The following is a 19,929-nucleotide window of genomic DNA, read 5'->3' on the forward strand; positions in this document are numbered from 1 at the left end:
CGTTTTCCGGTGCATTCGGGGAAATGCTAACGCGTAATGGCGAGCGCACTCCAGACGAGACCTTTACAAGTGTCCATTAGGCCGCAATTACCTCGGGAGTCAGTGGAGACATCAGGCTCATTAGTGCCATCTTCATCCTCCACCTCCTCTTCTGCGATTGACTGGGTCACATCTCTTTTCTTTTTATGTAACCAGGAGTTTGTCTGTGTGATTTGTTATCGTGACAAACAGCTGCCCAAAGTCGATTTTCTCCTTTTGGACCACTAACGTCTTGTTTTGCGTTTCTTTGGGAGTAAACAACTTGATAACTTTTTTGTACAAACCTCCATCTTGCAGCTCTTGGTCCACAAATGCCAAAAAAAAAAGTCCCATTTGCAAAGTCAACATTTTCAACACAAAAAGTAGACACACCTGCAGAATACACTCTCGGCATATTGTCAGTGGTGAAACATTAAAGCCTGTTTTTCTACTCCACAGGATTGCTGCTGCGCTTGCATGGTGAATTCCAGATTCCCCGACACACTGCAGATTAGAATTTCCAATCTGCAGTTTGTCACAGGAATCTGTCATTGTGAGCGTGACAAGCAGATTTTTTCCCCGTATAACACACAAGGCATTTATTTTAAACTATAACTCCCCGACGTCTCTCAGCTCAGATGTCAGATACGAGTGTGAACAACAGGCTCCAGCCAAGAGAGAGATTATTAAGACACGTATCGTACATCATCCTGTCAGGCTCTCTGAAAACTGTTTTGTTTGTTCCACAGAGAAATACTAGATACATTTGTACAGAGATATACATACATTTATAATTAGTACTGCATGATTGTTTACCTTCTGGAGTTGCAGGCTGTACTGGAGCCTGGGAGAGGACTTGGACATGAGGCCAGAGGCGTGGACACTGCAGTCCCTCAGGCTGCGGCTATCAGAGAAATGAGCCTGGAGTTTTTCCCTGTGTCTCCTGTGGAGGAAGAAGAGAGATTTGCAATGTTATGAGTCAAATATACAGTTACTCTCAACCAAGAGAGAGCTTTTCTACACCTAGATAACCCTGGTGGTCTGTTTTTTCTGCTGTGGTCAGTATTTTTCCTTACCCTCTCACTAATGAGAATACTCTCTGTACCTGTGTTCTTTCAGTGCAGACATTGATTTCTATGAGTGTTGTGGCTCTTAAGACGCACGTGTGCAGCAATAACACACTTTACTGTGTACGTGTGGAGAAAGAGGCACATGCATCACATACATCTTTTATAAATTTGTGCAATTTTCAGAAGTAGCACCTCGAATGTCTGCTTTCTCTTGTACAAGAAGAAAGAGGCTTTCTGTTGTATTCTACTCAAACCTGTTCTATTCTACTACATTCTACTCTAATCTGTTCTATAACACTACATTCTACTCTATTCGTTTCAACTCAACTCTATTATATTCTTCTCAATTCTACATTGGTCTATTTTGACATAGTCTACTCAGTTCTATTCTATTTTTACTATATTCTACTCTTATCTGTTCTATTCTACCCTATTCTACTCTACTATACTCTAATATGTTATGTTCTTCTAAATTACTCTACTACTGCAATCTGTTCTATTCTGCTCTTTCCTATTTTCATTCACAACATTTTCAGAAGTAGGTTCTCTTATGTCTGCTTTCTCTTGCACAATAACAAAAAGGCTTTCTGTAATCTACTCTAATCTGTTCTATAATACTACATTCTACTCTATTCAATTATATTCTACTATACTCTATTAAAGTCTTCTCAGTTCAACTCTATATTGTTCTATTTTACCAATGTCTACTCAGTTCTTTTCTATTTTTACTATATTCTACTCTTATATCTTCCATTCTACCCTATTCTACCCTACTATACTCTAATATGCTATATTCTACTATATTCTACTCTACTATACTCTAATCTGTTATGTTCTACTATATTCTACTCTACTCTACTTACAATCTGTTATATTTGACTCTGTCCTATTTTTATTCGCTATATTATACTCTTTCTATTTTATCCTATTATTTTCTACTCTGCTTTATACTATTCCACATATTTGTAGAACTCTGTCAGTAAAGTGATCATTCACCCGTTCAGTATTGATTTCCCGTCACAAACACACCTTAGAAATGTGACAATAGATTTCATAACTTCCTTTGACACTTTAAAGTCCATCTTTGAGAATGAGTCTTGAAATGTAAAAGTATCAGAATGAGGACCAGTCACTTTAAACTCACTTATGGGTATTTTTTCCTTTCCAGAGCTGTGACTGTACGTTTGATGGTTGTTAGAGTTTCCTCACAAAGGCTTCAAAAATAGCATTGGGAGAGAAGATGTGTTGCACAAGGGAAAATTTAATCGAGGCAATCAACTGTGAAACGTCTATTTCATGCCTTTGTAATAATACTCCGACGTGAGAAATTCAGAAGATAAACCCGGTGAAAAAAGGATTTTCCCACAAAAACTACAACAAGAGACACGAGTTTAGATTCTCACGCCACAGAGTGAAGGTTTTTGGAACGTTTCTAGTTGTTAACATGTTTTAATCAAAGAAAAATGACATGTATGCGTGATCAAGTGAAGAAAACATGTCAAAATCATTTATTTGTGCATCTAGAGACTTAAGCAGACGTCCTTGTCTTCGTGCAGCATAAATAGCTTAATTTCTTTTCACCTATCCGATAGAATTACTTCCACTCGTTAGCCATAACCATAACAACGCCCTTTTGAACCGAGTGTGTGAAAGAAAAGTAAAATTCCATCTCTGAGCTTTGCTAAACATGGAATTTGAGAATGTTGCCTCATTTGGATTAAATTTTGATTAGATTAAAAATTAATTGATGCTTAAGACTTTGGAATTAAATGTTAATTTGCCATTAAATAGTAGGTTGCTAAACTCTCTCCGCAGTGGAGGCCTGTCACACGTTTCCCGAGCAGAGGATGTGGCGAGATGTTAGAATTTAAGAGGCAAACGTCTGAACTTGTTAAAAAGAACAAGACAACGTGCGACTTACTTATGGTCTGTGGGCGACAGACTTTAAATACTTAAACGACACATTATGAAGCAGCGAAAGCAGAAAAATACTCATGTTGGCTGCGACTCTTTCAATTCAGCCCAGGCCCAGTTATCATAGATAATCTTACTACATTATATAGTATAGTAAAATATATGACAGTACTTATTAGTTCATGTTCGCTGATCTTCTTTGCGCATGATAATCAGCAACAATGGTATATTTGGTAAACACCAGCATCATTGTGATGATAGTCCCACTGCCACAGGACTTCCTCTAATTACTAAACTTTATAACCACATATAATTAACTTCCCCTTTGATTCTCGTTTCTTTGGGTCCTTAAAAAATTTAGAAGTGTCTGTCTTATCTGGAACTCCTCTGTGATGTCTTCAAACTAAATCAAGAATGCAACTGTGTTAATCTTCTCTGTGAAGTACAGATACAAATAGAATTTTAAGTCTCGACGTCTGAAGAGGAGAATGAACCGAGAGGATTCCTTCTTTCTGAAGCCGAGGAGACAAACAACATTTTTCAGGGGACAAGGGATTCAATTTAACAAGGTTTCTTGGTTTTTGGCTAAAATCCAGTGAATTAACTGGAAACCACTGAGCCGTGACTCCGGCTCCGCTGACCCCTCGGAGCTCCACCATTAAGAAAGCCGCAAGGCTGAAAATAAAACACATTTGTTTTGTTTCAACTTTCCTTCCTTCCCTCTCTCTTTACTTTTACGTCTCTATTTCTTTTCTTCCTTCTTCCCCGGCACTGATTTTGACCGTTCTTCCACAAGTACACATTCGGAGCTCAAACATTTCTTTTTCCAGCTCTTGCCTCGTTTGTGTGTATTTTTGTTTTTGTGGGAAGCGCTTCTTTTTTACTGACAAAACCACTTTACAAATCAATCTCACATGAGTATCTGTCTCGGATGGTTCCTGCACAATTTAGATTTTGACGCCGCTAAAACATCCTCCAGCTGACTCACACTTAGACCTTCATTGGGCTCCGTGCCACGATAGCAAAGTGCTCTCCCTGCACAGCCGGGGGCGCACTCTACTAATGTGGTGCTGGGTGGCATCACTCACTTGTTGCGGCGGTAGAGAGCCATGCACGCCACTCCCAGCAGACAGATCCCCGAGGCGATGCTGAAGATGGACAGCACCTGCCGCTGGTAGGTGTCACCGCTCTCTGCGGAAGAGGAGAGAGAATACAGTTGAGGCCGTTGAATTTCCAATCTGACACAGAGGACATGGGCTGAGCGAGCAGGACGGGAATATATGAAGAATTAACACACACACACACAAGCTGTGGGCGGATGTACACACACACACAGTCACACACAAGACATCCACCGACAATCTGTATTAGCATAAAGCGACCAATGCTGCTGTCAGTAAATGTCAGTGTTTGAGCACGGGGTGGGAACATGGTGACACGGGCAGGGCTCAGTGACATGTGCTAACTGAAGTGTGATAATCATTTCGTTCAGACGAACCCGGCAGGCAACACCAGCGGAATGACTCGGCCCAGCAGGGGCCACATCCACTGTGTGTGTGTGTGTTTGTGTGTCTGTGTTTGTGTGTGTTTGCATGCGTGCGAGTTTCCTCATGTGTGTCAGCGTTCAGAGACTGATGGCGACAGGGAATTAGCAGCAAACCAATGCTCCCGGAGCTTCTTGTCAAAACCCTTGCACATCAGCAACAGAGGCTTAAGGTCACGAGCAGCTGGGACAAGCAGTTGATCCCGGGCTGATATGTGTGTGTGTGACGCAGCAGCTGGATCGGAGACCTGCGCTACTTCCTGCAGCTTGTGGCGTGGCGTGGCGAAGGCTTATCCCCAAAAACTCTCTCGGCAAATCGTGCAGTGGTCAGACCGAGGGAAAGGAGCCGTCCATCTTAAAACCTGCGATTTGGCATCTAACTAATTCGCTGACATCAGGCGTCAGAAGTTTGGAGAGAGAGAGAGACTTCTCTGTCCCGCTGTCACCGGCGACCTCGATGGACACCGCCCGTGACATCACTCAGTCACACTCAAAAAACAATAAATCCCCGTGTGTCAGGTCTCGGCCCCTTGACAACCACAGGGAAGAGAACATCGGTGCAACCTGCCCGTGACCTTTGAGCACTTGTTTGTGGCTTTTTGATGCCGTAGACAGAGAAAGTGTCCGGGGAGGTCTTCCTCGTTCGTGCCTGTCTGCCCAGGTCCATCAACCTCCTCCAGCTCTGGTTGTTTGAGGCCAGGGTGACGACCGGCGAGCTTCCTGTGCTCAGAGTTTACACTCCAGTGCAACTGTGAGGCGCGTTTGCACCATTTTTTATTCCTCTGTTCAGCTTCTGCCTCGGCGTTACATCAGTGCCGCATCAACATATTTAAAGGGTGAGATGGTGTAACCGAGTTCAAACTGCAGGGAAACCTTTTTACTGTTAGGATGCTGCAGGCAGGGGATAAAAATAACATGAGAACACATCCTGGAGTCGCATATATATAAGTTATATAAATATATATCAGCTCCTAGGGAAAAAAGTTCTGCTGGGTTTGATTTAAATAGATTCAGTCCAGAGGAATGCTGCAGGGGCGGCCAGATGTGACACGCTGCTGTTAATTTAATGCTGATAAATCACTCCACTGATGATTCTGGTTGCTGTGATCAGAAATGACTGAGACACACTGAACGCATTCAATCACATTTGGACTTTTAATTTATTGCAACAAATAATATGTTGTAATTAGATACAAAGTTGGAGTAATTTTTCACGGGCATATCATCACTGAGAAGCACAATCTGCTCTGTGACTAATTAACTCGTTTAGGTGTAATTGTGTTTTATAGTCTGACTGCTGCTGGATTTGTGATGTTGTCGTAATAATAATGAGATTTATTTTTGTCCAGAACTAAAGTAAAACAACACTCAGGGTTAAAAACTGTTTGGAAAAACTAGATAAATATTGTTGACACTGTTATATCTAATTAAAAAAATGGATGATTTCTAAATATTTGCACATTTTAATTAACCTGGATTATTTTGATGTTGTTAGAAAGTTGTTAAATATAAAGATATATCAGGCTCAAAATATTTCCCAACAAAGAAATTTACTGATAACACATATTGATGATTGGGTTAATTGGCATATTGAGGTTAGTTTCACATTTAATCAAATGACACGAATAGCTGTAAACACTTTAGTTTAAATTATAATCATTTGAATTACAATAAATTTGGTTTATTCCGTTTGCCACGGACGCAGCAGCGAACGGCTTTAAGCTTCACAAGTGAGCGGCAGGAGTTTCAGCTGAAGTCTGCTCTTTGCTCATAAGAAGAATATCTGAGCCAATGTAAACCCTGCAGCCTTTCTCCCATTAGTGAAATAATAATGACCTCTTGCATGTTGGAAATCTGTGAGAAACATCCCCCCCTGCTGCCTCTTCGTCATGTGGGCCACCACCTGAGACAAGCCTCTGCCCTTTTACATATTTTGGGGGTATTAAAGAATTAAGCTTTTCCCAAAAATCGGAGCATAAAAACAGCTGTCGACAAAGCTCTGGTGAATGGCTGCGAGGAAAAAACCCAACATGCAGTCTGTACATAAAACCATTACAGGCCTTTCATGCCTGATGCCTACGAGGCATTCCTGTAATGAGATGCATGAGCTTGTTGGGGAAGGGAACAAACTGAGCAGCCTCGGCTGTGTTGGCTGAGCTCTGTCGTATTGACATAAGGGCCAGACCATCCCATATGGGCAGCCATATCATAGCAACCATTCTATATATGACAAGATAAAGCTATAATAAGGCCAACGCTAAAGTATCCATGACAAAACGGGTTGGGTGGGGGGGTGGGGGGGCACATGAGAGACACAAAGCTGCAGCCGCTCGGTGGAAGACGACTGCAGCAAAATTAAAAGACGAGATGATATTTGGAGCACTCTCCTCTATCCAATTCAAACGGAGCTCTGCTTTTATTCTGACAGTCTCAGACTCCAACTGTCACAGTCTCGGACTCACTGTGTGTAGTGCAACCGTCAAGTGATTCATCGAAGCAGAGGGTTTGGGGGGGGAATGATAACGGAGCACAATGAATAAGCAAGTGAGCCCCAGTGCTTAAAGCTCACAGCCCCAAAAAAAACAAGAAATTACAAACTAAATCCCAGAGTCAGTCAGTCATCTGTCCGAGCCGTCCATCGATCGTTCTCCGTCTCATCTCCTCTCATGCCTCCGCCCACCTGCAGTTGCTTTCTGAACTAATTTAGTCCTCGGATTAAAATCACTGAGCTGAGGAGCGCTGGGTGCAGGCGGGAGCGTCTCCTCTCCTCTTCCATTTCCTGGAGCAAGTGTGTGATGTGACGGCGGCGTATGGAGCCGTGCTAATGGAAAACTTCACAGCACGCCATGTTGGTTTTTATGTGTGCACGAGAGGCAGCCGGCGAGCACAGAGGAGACAGGAGAAGAGGAAATAAAAAAATGTGTTGGTGTGTGTGTGTGTGTGTGTGTGTGTGTGTGTGTGTGTGTGTGTGTGTGTGTGTGTGTGCTGGGGTGTTATATAGAAAGAGGGCTGGATAATTTGTTTTTTAAAGATTTCTTAACCACCTGGGAGCCGTGAAGGTATCTTAAGTAACATCAAGTAGAATCCCAAAGAGGTTTAAATTACTTTTGCATTACCTCTGATTCCACTAGAGAACTTTTTTCTGCATGTAGATTAGATTTAACAAATTTCGAGTCACAACTTATAAAACAAAAACTCGTTGCTAAACTGACAATGAACACACGCAACAGAGAAGTACGGACACACGCTCGTGCGTTGACATGCAGCGGGTCTGACTTTATTGCTTTCTGCTCATTATACAACTCCTCTCTAACAGCACTGTTCCTCACGCAGACAGAATGCACCTAATTCGCCACCGCGGTGTTTCCATGGAGACTGGCCCACATTAATTTTTCCAAGGTGAGCGGCCTTGTTGTGCTGGATTGTGTGTTTCTCTGTGTGTGTGGTGTTTTCGCCGACACGAGGCACATGAATGGTCGAAGAACTGTGGAAAGAGAAATGAAAAATGAAAAAAGTCTTACCCATGAACTCGATCCCAAGTTCATCAGCTGCTCAGTCCAAGGCCGGAAGCGAGGCGGGAAGGCGAAGGAGGGAGAAAGAGAGAGGAGAAGAGAACAGTTACAACATGATGCCCCGCCATCTTACTCAAAATTCACCTTTGGGAGCGAGAGAGAGAGAGAGAGACACAGGCAGCAGCTCGACCGTAAAGTTGGTTTTGACGGCTTCCTCTGACACCCCTCTCTCTCCCCTGCGTCAGGTAATGAAGCAGCCAGCCCAAGATGCTCTGTATGCTTCTCCATGAAACACACAGCAGAATTCACACAGGCCCGGCGGTGGCTTTGAAAGAAGAAAGGGGAACCAACAAAGATACGAGCGGGCTGAGAGGATTAGAGGAAGGATGAAAAATAAAAGTTGAAAAATGACATATCATTTAGCTTTATGTCACTGATGTTGCTTTTTCTATCAACTGAAGCCCGAGGCCTGGCAGTAATTATTCTCCTCTGTCTCCGAGCATGGCTTTTCAATATTCAGGCGCTGGTCGCTCTAAGATACGTGGACCCATAGGCATATATGTAACCGTCTTTGTCTTTTACACACACACAGACACACACACACGCTTTGACATACATCTTCTCTCTCTCTCTCTCTCTCTCACAAACACACACACACAGTTTGTCTTCATGCAGTTAAGTCTTCCCTCCCGGTGCCAGTGCGGAGGAAACATAAAAAGGATCACTGGTGTTCTTCCCTTCCTTGACAGTGCCCCCTTTTCATGTCACTGTAATGTAATCTCATTTAAATTAAAATGAAACCCTCACTGGTAATTGCTTTCCTGACAGAGGTGGTCGGAGTTTTTAAATAGAATTGGGCTTGCCAGGCACTTGACATGTGGTTTTGTGTGTGCACTCGCAAAAAAAAAAAAAAATGGGAAAAAATTAAATGGCAGTAACATAGAAATAAAATTAAAATAAATGAGTAAAAACAAGTGCAAGGGAGGAATCTTGCTGTGGCTTTATTGGTTTTGAGCAAAGTAAAGTGGAGCGAGCTTCAGAAAGGCAAGAGACAATTGAACACTTGGATGAATGGATTATAGTAATTGCTCAGGGTTATCCCACTCTATTAAGGCATGTGATTTGAGGAAATATGTCATTTTTATTGCAAAAGTTGATGTCATTAGCAAACTTAGGGAAAGTTCAGGTAAAGTTCCAGAGAACATTCAGACCCGCGAACGTTATTATCATTAAACACAAAGCCGACTTCTCTGACGGCTTCCTAATGAGTCGAGGGGCTGTTCGGTGCTTACAGCGATAACAAGGGAGAGATGAGATGAGAGGGCCTGAGAGGAAAAGTCTGAAATCACCAAATTAATCAATCAATTAACAAATAAATGTATGTTTAAACAGTACGGAGGTGTCATCCTGTTTTCGTTTAAACACAATGTTAGCGCGTCGTCTTTATCTCCTGCAGCCTCGAGGACTTTTGAACAGATGTCAGGATTATTTATACGTTGAATCTCAGGAGTCTCACAGCAACTCACAAACCACACGTGTCCTCAGGCCCGGGTGTCAACTGCTTTATGAATATGATTTATTATATCAAAAATAAGAATAGGAAAGATATAGGCCCAGATGGAGAGTTATGATATTGTAAGTATGAATTTGGTCCTCTGTGTGCTACGACTTAGCATATGTATACTTTGTAGGTGTGTGTGTGTGTGAGAGAGAGAGCACATACATACATACAATATGTAAACATGAGCACTTTTGAATAAACATGTATCACTGATAAAAATGTCAAAGAAGGACCGTAGCAGTTGTACGAGAATAAGAAATGTATGCGTATTTTGACTTTTTAGTTTGGTCCATGTCCCATCTGCTAACATGGAGAAGGCCGGATTTATGAGCTGTACTGCAGCTGACCACCAGGGGGCGATTGAGCCGCTTATAATGTGCCACTAAACATTCTACTAAAATAAAACCACCTTCAGATACAAAAAATAAAGAATCCCCTGTAACTAAACTGTATTCTGATTACTATCTAATTGTAACTAAACACAGTTACTTATATTTTGTATTCCAAACCGGTGGCTGTGTTATATGTAATCCTCCGTTCTGATTACAGAACCTGTGGATGCACTGAGGCGGGAGTCGAAGTCGTGTGGACAAAAGAAGCTTTTGAACAAAGAAGACGGACGAAGGCGACGAGGAGCAGTCGAGGCCAGAGGAAGAAGAAGAGGAGGAGGTGGAGGAGGAAGAGTTATCTCCTGTTGGTATGGCAGCAGATGAGTCAAGACGTGAGAGAGCACCGCTGCCTCATCATGTCCGACGATGTTAACAGAGAGAGAGTGGGAGAGACGGAGAAGAAGCAGCGAGAGGAAGGGACGAGGTTAGAGGATGTTCCAGGAGACGGATGTGGAATCCTCCGTTTGCACTGGGGTGACTAATGAAAAGCTAAAGGCTGCTGATTGATGTACATGTGGAGCTGTATTGAATATTGGTCTGTTCTGTTGTGGGACTGTCGGCCTGTATGGAATAATTAGCTGTGATGTCTATCAGCCCCTATGGGATCGAACTCTGCATCGATGTTTGCTTATCAGTTGCTGTGTTCAAATAATTGGTTGAGCCAATGCATCTATAAATCACGTCTTTTGTTGGTTTAGGTTATTAGTTCCCAGGATTACGCAGAAACTACTCAACCCGCTTCCATGAAATGTTGTGCAGATGTTGGGACTAAAGAGGAATTCATACAATTTCGGTGCAGATCCAGATCAAGGGAATAATTCAGGAACTTTTCATCGATTTCTCAGAAAATGGATCTTGAAGGGAAACAAAATCAGGCATGTTTACTAGACTGGTATTTGAGTGTATGTGCTTTAATGTAGATTTTAATATAATCTGGATTCAATGAATTTAAATGTGTTTTTTAATAAGGGGAATTTTGGGCCTTGGTGGTTTTCATCTGCCCTTGTTCCTCTGTTAGTTAGCAGAAGTAGCTGGTGGGATTAGCAGGAAACTGCTAGTGTGCAAATCCAAATACATCCAGATCTAGTGGATTTAAATGTAGTTTTTAAAGGTGTCAATTCTTATTTTCCACCACACAGGCGTTAGCTATAAGGAGTTATGTGCTCTACTGAGTTCAGCCCCACTAATCTAAGTATTACATCCAAAAGTGACGGGATTGGGATAGATTCTGGTCTAGAGGAGAGAGGAGGAACGAGAGAGCTACCGGAGACGTGAAGAAGACAGAGACAGACAGAGTTAAACACTGTTGTTATAGTTCAGATTCCTTGTCAGGCAATGGAAACACTGAGACGCTTCTTTTCTCAGGGTTTGACTCCTGCTTCTGCAAATAAATATAAGAACAAAGTTGATTTCACTCATTTTGTTTAAGCCCAGCCTCCAGACAGGAAGCTCACAGTGTCGGAACACCTGAACATCCTGTTGCCGCTGTCACAGACTCATGAGTCAAACAGTCAAGAGCCAATCAGCTCTGGCCGCTGCACGTTCTGCTTTTTTTCCATGAGGAGTTTTGAGTGCCAGCTTCAAATATGGTCCACATTTCCCCGACTGTGGCCCAGACACTTGGCAAAGGCCAGAGAAGTAAACTCAGCACCTCCCTGATGTTTCCCTGATGCGTATTATCCATTCCACACTTTCCCTGTGATCGCCCGTGGCAACAGCGAGCCCTTCCCGACTCTTAAATCGCCTTCACTGTCGCGGGCCGTGCAGGCGGTGTCATTACGTTGTGGTACACGTCCCCTTCCTCTGGCGCTGCCTTGTCTGGAGACATTCACCGATCACAATGTGTGCAGGCTCCTAATCCCTCGCGCTGGCAATTCCAAAGGCACCCGCGGGATCCGTTGACGGGGGTCTTTCGGGAGCCGCGGGCGAGTTTGGAGAATACCTGCGCATGGTGTCAGGTGTTTTTGGACCCGATTAACAGGCAGGGAATCTGGCAGGTGGTGGAGACAATGGCAGGAGTGAGTCAAATCCTTAATCCCTCTCCTTCACCTGGGTGAGCAGGGACCTGGGGAGCCGGCGCACGTGTTGGTGTGCGACTGAAACCAATATCCTGTGGAGCTACTTACTCCGGGCTTAATATCTATACCGGAGATGAACAGTTCAAATTAGGCTTGCCTTTCTCCTCTTGGTAAATCAAGCTTCTTCCAACCTCATCTTCCGTCTTCCGCCTCAAACATCACCAGAGGTTCGAGCGGCCCGGCTGAGCATCATTAGCGGCGGGAGCCTGAACTCTCTGGCGTTTTACAGAAGAAAGTCATTGTGGCTCTTTATCAGGTATAAAGGGACTCGCGGCCTTCCTGCACTCCCATGCCTCCAATTAAAGACCACGGCACTCCCCCGCTGTGCGCCAATATGCGAGACCCCAGCTCCCTCCTCCCCCTCCTCCCTCCCAGAGCCGAGCGCACAGCGGTATAGCCGCAGCACCTAGCAGGGGGCCTCTTCTTTCTTTTGTCACCGGGGCTTTTGAGAGGTGCACCACCGTCTGTGGCTTCTCTCTCCGCGTCTATAAGGACGCGAGTGGCAGGGCGAACGAGACGATCGGGCCGGTCGATACCGAGACAAAGACAAAGGACGAGGGGAGATGGACGATTTGTGACTTTAGAGAAACAGCCAGAAGGAGCAAACCATCACTAACCCACTCCCACACACACACACATACACACGATGAATCGAATTCCACTGGAGCTCGTCCCAGTTGTAGTTGTGTGCATGCATGTGTGTATGTTATTACATGACTTGGCTTTTGAAAGCAGGATAATCCCAAAAAAATCCCTGGTAATCTGTGTACATTTTAGATTACTCTGTATCAACAGAGATCAAAACAGGCTTCGCTCCTCGGTCAAATCTTCCAGGGCGCACTTGACTCTTATGGCGGTTGAATGGCTGCAGCCACAACACGGGAACAGGTGCTGGCGTGCAGCGGCTAAAAGGCACAATCTGTTTGCAGTGGTGCATTACAGATGACAGGATTTCATTTTGGTCTCGCTGAGAGAAGTGGGGGATGAGTTAACGGCACAAAAGTTGTGATTTCTTAAACGTCTTATGAGCTTTAATGGACATTAATAACGTTTTTTTCAGGTATTTAACTGATGCCAACCTTTTCCTGTGGACACTGACTGCTACTAAAATGAATTGTATTTTTATGCACAAGCAGGGTTCAGGTTCAGGTTAACCATAATAAAAAGTGAAAACACAGTAAAGTGTAAAGGTGGGCATGCACACACGATTGGCGCCCGGCCTTCAACCCCCATAATCCTCCTGTTAGATGAAAAGCTTTAGGGGCCAAAAATAACATCAAGATAAAAATGTTCATATCAGTTCATATCGTCAATTTTCATGATTAATGTCAGAAGTCTAAAGACTCTTGAAAATGTGAAAAAGGATAAAAATTACTTTATTATGGATGTTTTTTTACTATCCAGCCCTTTCCAAGCAATTTCTATTTTCAATTTTGACATGGCTGCTGTTAGGTGCATATCATATTGCTGATTTTCAGTAATGTAAATATACTATATATATATTTATATATATATGAAGTCTGTAAAAACAGTTGGTGGATATGGAGCCTTCTGGAAAGGTGTGGTACCTAATGATATGAAACATCTGTGACTGGGGGAGTCCTGCATTTATTACTGTGTACAGTATGTATAAGTAACGTACCAACATTCTCGCAATCCCTCATCAAGTATTCCACCAACAGCAAATACTCTCCCTGAAAATAATACTGTAATATTGTGCACATATGCACATTCAGACTCTGACGTGTGTAAATGTCATTTCAATATTAGTATTATTATTATTTTGGGCCTCTATGTACAGCACGTCCACATTTGATACTTTTTACCAGAGAAGTTCAGATTGAAATATTCCTATGATGGAGTTTTAGGGCCATGTTGATGAGGGAAATCCGGAGATTTCAAGAATGCTGTTATATTATGAGAATACGGGTTATTTATAAAAAAATGTCTTCAAAAAAAACACTAAATTCGATTCTTTTCCAGAGTTTGCTCCAACTTTTACTTTTTGAAATACATAACTGAATCGTTTTACTTCAACCGACCTCCACAAAGTTCCTCTCTGGCTCATTGTTCACACGCATCCACGACGCTGGGCCAGCAACGAGATGTAACTTTGTTTTTCGAGAGGGTGACGAGATGAAAAGGTTTTTTGAAATCACCGCCTTAAACTTCTTTGGACACAACACAGAAGCTGTACAGCCAGAGTGCAAACAAAGCTCTTAAGCTCAGGAGCTAATGCTGCTGTCTGAGATTCCTGCTCTGAAGTGTTGTGTTTTTCCCACATGCTGATCAAAACGCTTTATGAGCTTACCTTTAAGCTAACAGTAGCTTACCGCGCCTCACTTAAACATACATGTCCCTGAATCGCTGCTTCTATAGTCCTCAGCAAAGTGCATTGTATGTTTAATCCGCTGCTTCTTTCTCTCTGCTGTATTTTGCACAAAATTTGGAATTCACAGCGATAACAAACCCGTCTTTATATTTTGCCCCTCCGAAGCTTACCGTCTCATGCATTTGAAAATAAAAAAATAAAAAATCCTAGCAAATGTGCTGTAATCTATTTGTTCCTGCGAGTGTCCGATTTTTTGCGCAAAACGCAGTAAGATTCAGCTTATCTCAAAGGACAATGAAAAACTAAAAGTGAAAAAAAATCTCCTGATCTGGACACAGGAAAATTGATGTCTGCCTATGGAAGATAAAATAAATCCCATTGTGCAAGCTGAGTGCCATAAGGGAGCATGAAATGTGCTTTGTGACACTGGCTTGTGACCCCATTACCAGACTCTCAGTGGGCCTGATGGCATCAAACAGACGGCGACGGGAGTAAAGTTTTCTCCCCGACTCCCGGTGCCGAGGAGCCAAGTCACTCCATAAAACAGTGTGAATTTGTGAAAGCTGCGGTCTCATGGGGAAAAGCTCGGGGCCTCCAATTTCTCTTCCTTGTACCTCTGACTTCTGCTTTATTTTTTAACTACACTACAGCGCTGTCGTGGGAATTCTAAGACTTCAGGGGAATTGTCTTTCGTGAGCGATGGCAAAGTTGAGACTTTCCTTTTCACTTGAGCTCGACAAAGACCTCACCGAAAGATACGCACAAGGTTTAATTCTAATATCTGCATGAGGGCAGCAACTACTGTGTGTGTGTGTGTGTGTGTGTGTGTGTGCAGGACGATAAACACAACCTCATAATACTCGGTCTGACTGTGTGTAGTTAGTGAATAATGCTTTTTTTATTGTGGTGCTCATAATCAGATAAAAATTAAAATCTCCATATAAATAAAAGATAAGGAACTGAAAACTTCTACAGTCTTATTAATGAAATTCTAAGTTATACAAAATTTTTTTTTAAAAAGCTGTTAAACATTTAAATGAGCCAGATTTAACCTGTTTATATGGTACTTTGGTGTTTTTTCAACTATGTCTGACAGAATTAAATCCCCTAATATGTGGACAGCAACTGTGAGATCATGACTCGTATGACTCATGCTTGAGGTGAGGTAACTCGGTGCAGTCTTCTCCTAAAAGGTAGGTGTCGCTGCTGAGAATAATACAGCATCACCGACAGGAATAAGGCCAAAACAGAAGAGGAAAAAACCTCAAGCTCAACAAATGTTTTCTTTTTTAAGGAGCAGCTGAAGGTTTCTTGGACTCACCTGGTTTCTGCATTATGCTTCACTCTTCATTGTGGAACACAGGATGAGAGATTCTACCATATATTTTGTAGGATTCTCCTAAAACACCCCCTGAGATTATTCAGATTTCTCTTCGCTATCATTAGTTCTCATGCACTGCTGTGGCCACACAGAGCCGGGGTGTAAGGATTAATTCAAAGCTGATCTCGCTTGATTTATATTCATCTCACTGACACAGCGCAATCAGAGCTTGCGCCGAAGGCCATTTAACATGTGCTTGTTATGAATTAATTTCCGTGTTAGCGGATCAATACAACAATGCTGCTGGATGGAAAACAGCAAACAGGAAACGTACTTGGGTCTGACAGGATGGCGTCCGTCTTGGGGACAAACTGGTCGCAGCGCAGGCCGTGGTAGCCCTCCTTGCACCTGCAGGACAGACAGGGGAGAGAGGGAAGGAAGATCTGAGATAAACATCGAGACAAACCGAGCACGACAGCAATAAAATACAACATGAAATATCAGCGGGAGGAGACTTTCAGATAAGGGAAAGTTGAGGAGAAGAAGAAGGAGCATAATGGCCGGGAGAAGGCTGAGTGCTCACCGAGGACCGAGGTGGTGGACAGAGATACACGGGAACTGTCAAGAGGGGTGGGGACGAGAAGAAAGAGAGGAAGGGGGAAGATAGTTGGGCAAGGCCCGAGCAGCGCCTGCACTCTCGCTGATAGCACATGACTGACAGGAATGCCAGGTCCCAGTGGAAGAGACGGGGGAACTGGGATGAGGGGGGGGTGCTTGGCGTGATGCAGGCCCAGGCGCAAGATCTACAGCGGAACTGGAAGCCGCCTGCTGTTGGAAGCCTCGTGAAAACAAAGTCCTGGCAGAGTGCAGATATTTTCTGTCATCATCAAATAAATATCCCTGCACGCTCGACGCCTGCAAATCCCACAGCAACTGTCATCAATACACCGACTGGAAATAAAACCAACTGAAATCTGGGCTCGATATGTTGCAGAAATAGGAAAAAAGATCTGTAATTCCACATTATGATGCTTATGAAGCGATGAGCCAGCAACATGAAAACAGGTGGATGCTCTCTAACGCGGCAGATCCGTGTTTTTCTGTGACACCGTTCGAGCCACAAAGCCGCGGAAAATAATGAGTTCTCAAATCACATTACCGACGGCGGAGAATGAACTCTCGCCACAGATTTACACCAATTAGTCAAATCGGTCTGTAATTCTTCTAAATAATCAGGCATTTTCCCAATAATAATTTGAAAAGTGTCACGAAAAAAATCTTGGAAGTCGCGACCAAAAAAAAAGATAAAACACGCCACAATCAGTTTGAAGCGTTTTTTTTTCTCGGGAATCAGCCACAGATTGGCAGAATCCTCAATATTCGTGTTTCTCTCTCTCTCTCCAAGAAGAATTGAGCAGTTCTTCTTCCCCTCTGTCTCCGGCACTGTGACCACATTCAGTGGGCTGATCCGTCCCTCTGCTCGTTCACGGCTTAGGGGAAACAATCGCAGGGTTTGCTTTGATGTGTCTGCTTCGGAATAAACTTGTACATGAGTGAGTGACACGTCAGAATTGTCAATATTCTCTTGATCCATCAGGCATCAGACTTACCGGCGATAGACTGTGAGCGTGTGGTTGTCCATCAATATCTGACCACTACATTTCTACCTAGGTTGCGGATCCCACATATAGGATAAAGTATTGGATGAGTGGCAGGCAAGAAGTGAGACGTTTAGTCATATTCAGCTTGGCTCGGAGGAAAATGAAGTAAAAAAAACAAACAAACAACGAATCCTCCACCAACAACAACAACGACAACAACAACAACGAAGACGAGTGAGAGATGTAAAAACAAAACTGAGCAGCATTGGAGATCACAAGTTGTTGGTTTAGTCCGGGATCAGAGTGAAAACGGTGATAGATTGTCATACTTTCATGACAATCTATCTTTTTACTAATACTTTTTGCTTTTTACGTCTCCAGCTGCAGTCTCGGGCTCATTTTGTCTCGGCTCAATATGTGAAGTTTATCAGCTCGTCTGTTTTGCTCAGTGGAGCCGCCGCACAACTGATGGAAATAAATAGAATGCTCGGCCTTCTAATTTGGGCTCAGAGCTGCTGGTACTGCTAATGCAGCTGCCGCACCATTTTCATTAGGCGCCTGTTTCTTTTTCGGTTTGCACCTGTTTAGTGAATTTTCTCTCTCTGTGCTCCTCTCTAAAGGAAGCTGCTCCTGCCGGGTTGGGTGGAGATGCATAAGTGATGTTGCACATTAGGTGATGCAGTGGCAATCTAAGTGCACCTCCACTTAGACAGACCGCTGTGGAATATGTAACCCCGGCAATTAGGGGTGGCTGGTTTGAAACAATAATAACAGACCCATGGTTAGACCTAGTTTGTGGATCATGGGAGTTTAAATACTGACAGAACTCAAATCAGGTTCACAGATGAGGTGATGAAGTCAAGTTTTATTCACGTTATGCAGCAGACAGAAACGCTGGTGTTGTCATTTCCCCTGGATTTTAAAGCCACAGGTAATAATGCAATTAAAAAGACGATCAAAAAATGAAATGTCTCATTAACTTGAAGGAAGTGATGGATTTCTCTGGGTTTGCATATTGCCGGGAACATTTTGGATGATGTAAGTACATGAGTTTAGTTGTTTTTCAGACATTTTAACTGTCTTAAACTTGAAAGATGTGAAAAAGAAAATACTTGATGGTGATGATGGATGTGCCAGACAGCGAATGGGGATTTTTGAAACCTCGGCGCCGCTCAGAGTGATCGGCAGCGGGGGGGTGGGGTGGGGGGGGGCATGATCGGCCAAACGGCCATTCTGCGTTATGTGGCAGTAAAAACCTCCCTAACTGCACCTTTTAAATCGTGGCCTTCATTACCTGTTCAACTGAGGCGTGAAAAAAATCCTCAAATTAAACCCTTTAAATCTTCAACCTCGCACTCTGTGTCATTTCATTTCAAAACTAATAAGCAAAACACACACACAGACACATACTCGCAAAAGGGGGAGATAAAGAACTGGATTTTTGTACTTGTATTATTTCTCATTTTGCCTTGAAAAAATATCAAATGCAAATTGCCTAGTTTTTTCCAAACTTTCTGTCATCGCTCTATATTTCATGCTAACACACACACACACACACACACACACATGTACACATGATTATGCTGTGATGTGTTGTCCCACAGAACAGTACAACGAGCTTTCAGTAGCCTACAGGGTGAGAAAACCTAATGTGACAGTAAATAAACAAAAAACACGATATAAAAACACAGTGATATTGTCGGGGGGGACTTCCCTGAGATATTTTGGGGAGACGTTAATTTGTGAAACTGATGGAACGAGCCAGCAGATCACGAAAAGTCACTAAATCTCTTGACAGTATAAAAATTAAGGTGACAGCTAAATGTTAAGGAAAAGTTTCAATATTTACGCCAAAGGGCTTTTAGTTGGATGACAGTTTTGGCTCTGAATGATATCAGTTGGAGTGTGGCACGGTGGATCAGTGGGTAGCACTGTCTTCCCACAGCAAGAAGGGTACTGGTTTGAATCCTGATTGCATGCGACCCCCCCAGACTTTAAATTGACTGTAAGTGTGAATGTTGAATCCTCAAAACAAGGATAAGCATCAGTTGGACTATCAGGGACTGATATTCATAATTCACCCAATATGTATTTCAGGATAAAAATCAAAACATTAAAAATCCACCTAATTTAAGTGAACAGAAACACATGCATTAATGAAAACCCCGAAAAGCGAATATCCATTTGAAACTTATCGTTAATCACCACAGAGACAGACCATTAAATCAGAGCGGGCATTTACAGTGGAATGGAATATGCAAAAGCACAGACTGATGCAGAGATACTAGATTAGATACCAAATTAAAACTGCTTTTGTATGCGAGAAATGAAGTCGGGGGACCACAGAGGGAGAGGGGGCGGAGCTCTGACACGTGCATTCGTCTTACAGCCCGAGCTCAAACTAAGTATTAGTTCGGAAAAATCCCGTCACATGCACATTAAAAAACAAACCTGTAGCATTGACACATGTAATCTTTGAGCGTCACTACGTCCTCAAACTGAATCATCTCGTAAAAAACCACATGTCTGCGAAACAGCCAATGATCCAACCATAGATATATAAAAAGACTAGATGTCTCGTCTGCGTTGC

The 19,929-nt window shown here is 43.0% G+C and overlaps 1 protein-coding gene across 1 annotated transcript in view; it reads right to left on the reverse strand.

The window, feature by feature from the left end:
- Positions 1-19,929, reverse strand: part of nrg3b (neuregulin 3b) — a 186,539-nt gene that overhangs the window by 19,503 nt on the left and 147,107 nt on the right. The window contains exons 3-6 of the mRNA XM_061095547.1: positions 16,073-16,146; positions 8,067-8,093; positions 4,091-4,193; positions 835-961 (exon numbers count right to left, since the gene is read on the reverse strand). Coding sequence (XP_060951530.1) covers positions 835-961; positions 4,091-4,193; positions 8,067-8,093; positions 16,073-16,146 — 331 coding nt within the window. The remainder of the gene's footprint in view (positions 1-834; positions 962-4,090; positions 4,194-8,066; positions 8,094-16,072; positions 16,147-19,929) is intronic.

The sequence above is a fragment of the Limanda limanda genome, chromosome 21 (genome assembly GCF_963576545.1).
Source record: "Limanda limanda chromosome 21, fLimLim1.1, whole genome shotgun sequence".
Classification (NCBI taxonomy): Eukaryota; Metazoa; Chordata; class Actinopteri; order Pleuronectiformes; family Pleuronectidae; genus Limanda; species Limanda limanda.